The sequence below is a fragment of the Sinocyclocheilus grahami genome, unplaced genomic scaffold, assembly GCF_001515645.1.
Source record: "Sinocyclocheilus grahami isolate Dianchi unplaced genomic scaffold, SAMN03320097.WGS_v1.1 scaffold85.1, whole genome shotgun sequence".
Taxonomy (NCBI): domain Eukaryota; kingdom Metazoa; phylum Chordata; class Actinopteri; order Cypriniformes; family Cyprinidae; genus Sinocyclocheilus; species Sinocyclocheilus grahami.
Genome location: NW_015505264.1, coordinates 251,208 through 255,083, shown reverse-complemented (window position 1 = coordinate 255,083; position 3,876 = coordinate 251,208). Strand labels below are relative to the sequence as shown.

At 36.6% G+C, this 3,876-nt stretch overlaps 1 protein-coding gene across 3 annotated transcripts in view; it reads right to left on the bottom strand.

The window, feature by feature from the left end:
* Window positions 1–1,634: 1,634 nt before the first annotated feature.
* pkia (cAMP-dependent protein kinase inhibitor alpha) overlaps window positions 1,635–3,876 on the bottom strand; it is a 10,325-nt gene continuing 8,083 nt past the window's right edge. For all 3 annotated transcript variants that reach the window (XM_016274141.1, XM_016274140.1, XM_016274142.1), the window contains exons 2-3: window positions 2,995–3,172; window positions 1,635–2,636 (exon numbers count right to left, since the gene is read on the bottom strand). In XM_016274141.1, coding sequence (XP_016129627.1) covers window positions 2,554–2,636; window positions 2,995–3,145 — 234 coding nt within the window. In that variant the 5' untranslated portion in view covers window positions 3,146–3,172 and the 3' untranslated portion in view covers window positions 1,635–2,553. The remainder of the gene's footprint in view (window positions 2,637–2,994; window positions 3,173–3,876) is intronic.

Genomic DNA, 3,876 nt, shown 5'->3' with positions numbered 1-3,876 from the left:
AAAGTTTCCTGTAAGGGGTAGGTTTAGGTGTAGGGTTGGTGTAGGGCAATAGAATATACGGTCTGTACAGTAGAAAAAGCATTACGCCTATGGAGAGTCCCCACAAGGATAGCAAACCAGACATGTGTATTTGTGTGTGTGTGTGTGTGTGTGAAAAGAAAGAGAGAGATTAGAAATTATGGTATGACACTCTCCCATCAGGACCAAATCCATCACTGTCAGAGGTAGCAGACTAAGAGTAGCAGAGCTCCCAGACCACAGATTCAATTTCACTCCCTTGAGCCGTTCAGCCCTGCCCACACGTACAGACACCTTCCATCTGAATAATAGCTCCACATAGATTTGAATTTTCACTCTGCACTCCAGAGCAGGGCCACAGTTCAAGTCTAACTTTAGGAGTTTTGTTCTAACACATCCCCCTTCTCTCACACCAGTATATGAACATGTAAACAGCTCATTTGTTAGAGAGTTTGTGCAAGTTCAGCTGCAGTTCGTATTCATTGTAAATGCATGAAAAAGAGGTCTTCACAATAAATTGTTGAGGTTTTCAATCATTGTAGACCAACATTGGATAATTTTTCTTTATGTTCTGTCATAATCGGATATTATAATCCATGCAGGCCCACGATTAGGTCTACAAATACACCTTCGCTATTTGGCTTCCAATCAAACGCCAGCTACAGAGTCCAGCAGACGCCACCTCTGTGGAGTGTGATTGAGTGGACAGACACGCTTGACAGATTTGAAATTACAACTGGAGTGTGTGATCAAAGTTTTAAGGCCGTGGTCCCGTCTGGCTTTAAACCACCTTATGTCTCTATTGCTCATGCACAGGGGTCACAATTACATAACTGATCTCTCAGAAAAGCCACATGGATTCATTGGTTGTGAAAATTGGCCGAGAACTGAGAACTGCAGTGTGGTGTAAGCTGATTAATGATTAATGTGCGGCTCTGCCACTTAAAAGGCAGAAAAGGTCAGCGGCTCTGCCAAAGGGTTTGGGGGTCTCAAAATACTTACAGAGAAATGACACTGCAAATGGCAAAGAAAGGAAACGGTGGTCTTTCAACAGGTTTTCCCACTTGCAATTCATTTCTTCCTGTCATGATGTATGAATAAATCCATTTTAATCAGGAAAAGAAATTACATTGCTAAATATTGCCATATATTGGAGAGAAAGCAAAAACAATGCACTTTTAAAAATATTATACAGCTATAGGCACCTAAATATATACAATGTAATTAAACATAACTGACATTTAAAAAGGAGGGGATATAATACTCCAAAATAGATGATGTGATTGTGCACTGGCTTCAATCACTCATTAGGTGGAGCTGCACTTGAAATATAAGAGATTTGTGAGTGAACAGCGCCATCCAGTGGGATTCTGTCTTAGTATAGAGCATATATGGTTATTGATGAGTATAATATAATACAATATATAATATTATGAATAATCTGTAATACAATAAATCATAGTCAATAACTTGCCAAATAAAAAATAAATACATTAATATATGTAAAAATGTAAATAACGAAACGACTATAACGAATGCTTATATATATATATATATATATATATATATATATATATATAAATAAATAAAATAAAGAAACATCTCGTTTTTCCCAAAGATTGCTTGAATTTATTTAAATATTTACGTACCCACAGATGAAAATATCATCAAATATATTTATGCAAAATTGAGGACGTAGAGCTAATGACTGGAAGACAAAATATGGGCAGAGGTTTGATAAGGCAAGCTCTATTGAACACATTTTCAAAAGGGTTAGTAGGCAGTGTCAGTCAGACTTCAAATCACAAAAAAGACTTCATAATACAAGAAGAATTTTCATCATAAAACACTCAAGGAATTAGCATCACCACACGCTGCAAATGTTCGGATCACAAATGATTAGTCCTTTGCGGGATGTGAACAGTTACACACAGGTATTCTGTCAGGAGCAGTGCCATGCAAGACCATCATAAACAGTTTAATCTGAACTCAGTGAGTGTTTAACAAAAGTGCAGCACTTATATTATGTGAATATCAACATGATATTAAAGACAGCACAATTTAATATCAAAATCTGATATTACTATTACAACACTACACCTTTAAAATGACTGAACATTGAGTGCGTATTAGCTGCGCTACTCTGGCAGTTAATAGGTGAATCCGAAATCAAGTGGTCAGTGGGTGGCGTTCCAAATAAGATCCATGTGATCTCCCAAGAGTGTCTTCGCCAATCTAATGTCATTACTTCTGACCCAAAGTCCCACCAGTCACTCTAAGTACCAAACAACTAAAGTGAATTTCTAAGTACAAATCATACCTACATCAGCTAAAGTAGCGTTCGCTGTCGAAAAACAGCAACTCTGTGATTCTTAAGACCCAGCCTTTCACAGTAGCTTCCTCAAAGCAAAGTCTCCTCCATCCGGATCCTTAAGGGAGAGGGATGCTCCGCTTCTTTCAGTGTCAACCCCTCCATGCTCAGTTTTAAAATCAGCCACTAGAGGGGGTATTTCCTGATTCTGTCACTGAAGTCTGTTATGTACCTTCCCCTTTGCCTTCTTCCTGCTTGGGTTCGGAGTCTGCCAAGCTCTGGCTTTTCTCTTCATCATTCCCTGCTTCTGAGAGCAAAACATAGAGAGTTTTGTTAGTGAAAACAAAAACAGAAACAAAAGACAGATGGTTTTGATTAAAACTAGTGGATGCTGAGGCTGTTTTGCAGTCGCTGCTATGCTTTTTCACAGGGATGCCTTCAGCTAACAGGCCTATATTTGATAAAGCACATCCGTGTTTGTCTTGAGCTAAGAACTGGTGCAGGAAGCCACTAACATGCCCTCTAAACTCTCTAGTTTGCCTAAAGCAGGCTTGTCTGGTGCATTATTCATGGCCAGCCTGCCTCTCAGTGCCATATTACATTACTGCAGTGTTTTGATGACACTCCATGTTCTTTCTGAAGAAGTAACACTCAACTCTACTCACCCGCTTTGCTGATATTGAGCTCAGACAGAGTGTGGGAGAGTCCGCTAGCGTCCAGGCCGCCGGAGCTTCCCAGGATGTCGTGTACAGCATTGCGTCGGCCGGTCCTTCCAGAGGCGATGAAGTCTTCATATGTCACCTCGACATCAGTCATATCTAACGCGTTTCAACATAGCAGTGCCTGTGACAGAGAGAGATGTTCTTATTTAGACCCACTGTGATGTGCAGTTGCCTTGCAAGTCATTAAACCTTAAAAGTATATAGTCACAATTATTAACCTACTAAAAGGAATCCAAGCACAAAGAACATGAACAGCACTGCTGCATTAAAATGTCCTTTTAATTATAGCGTAATTATTACAATAGTTTTTGGCTTGCCTTACTGCTATACATTGGGCCACTGGGTCTAACATATAAAATGTCAAATATATTAAGAATATATATATATATATATATATATATATATATATATCATTAATAATATCTTAAAAAGTTAATGGAAATGGCATGGAAATTTATATTAAGAATATATATATATATATATATATATATATATATATATATATGTATATATATTAAGATATTATATATATTATATTAAGTTTCATTTTTCACTTGCTCTGATGCAATGGCCTATTTTTATTTTTAGCGATGCATTTTTTTGTTTTTATATAGACAGTTATTAGTGTAATAATAATATATGCTAATTAGAAATGTTTTACATATTTTAAATATATATATATATATATATATGTCAAAATTATAGAATTATAGATTTTTCTTTTATGCCAAAAATCATTAGGATATTAAGTAAAGATCATGTTCCATGAAGATTTTTTGTAAATTTCCTACCGTAAATATATTAAAACTTAATTTTTGTTTAGTA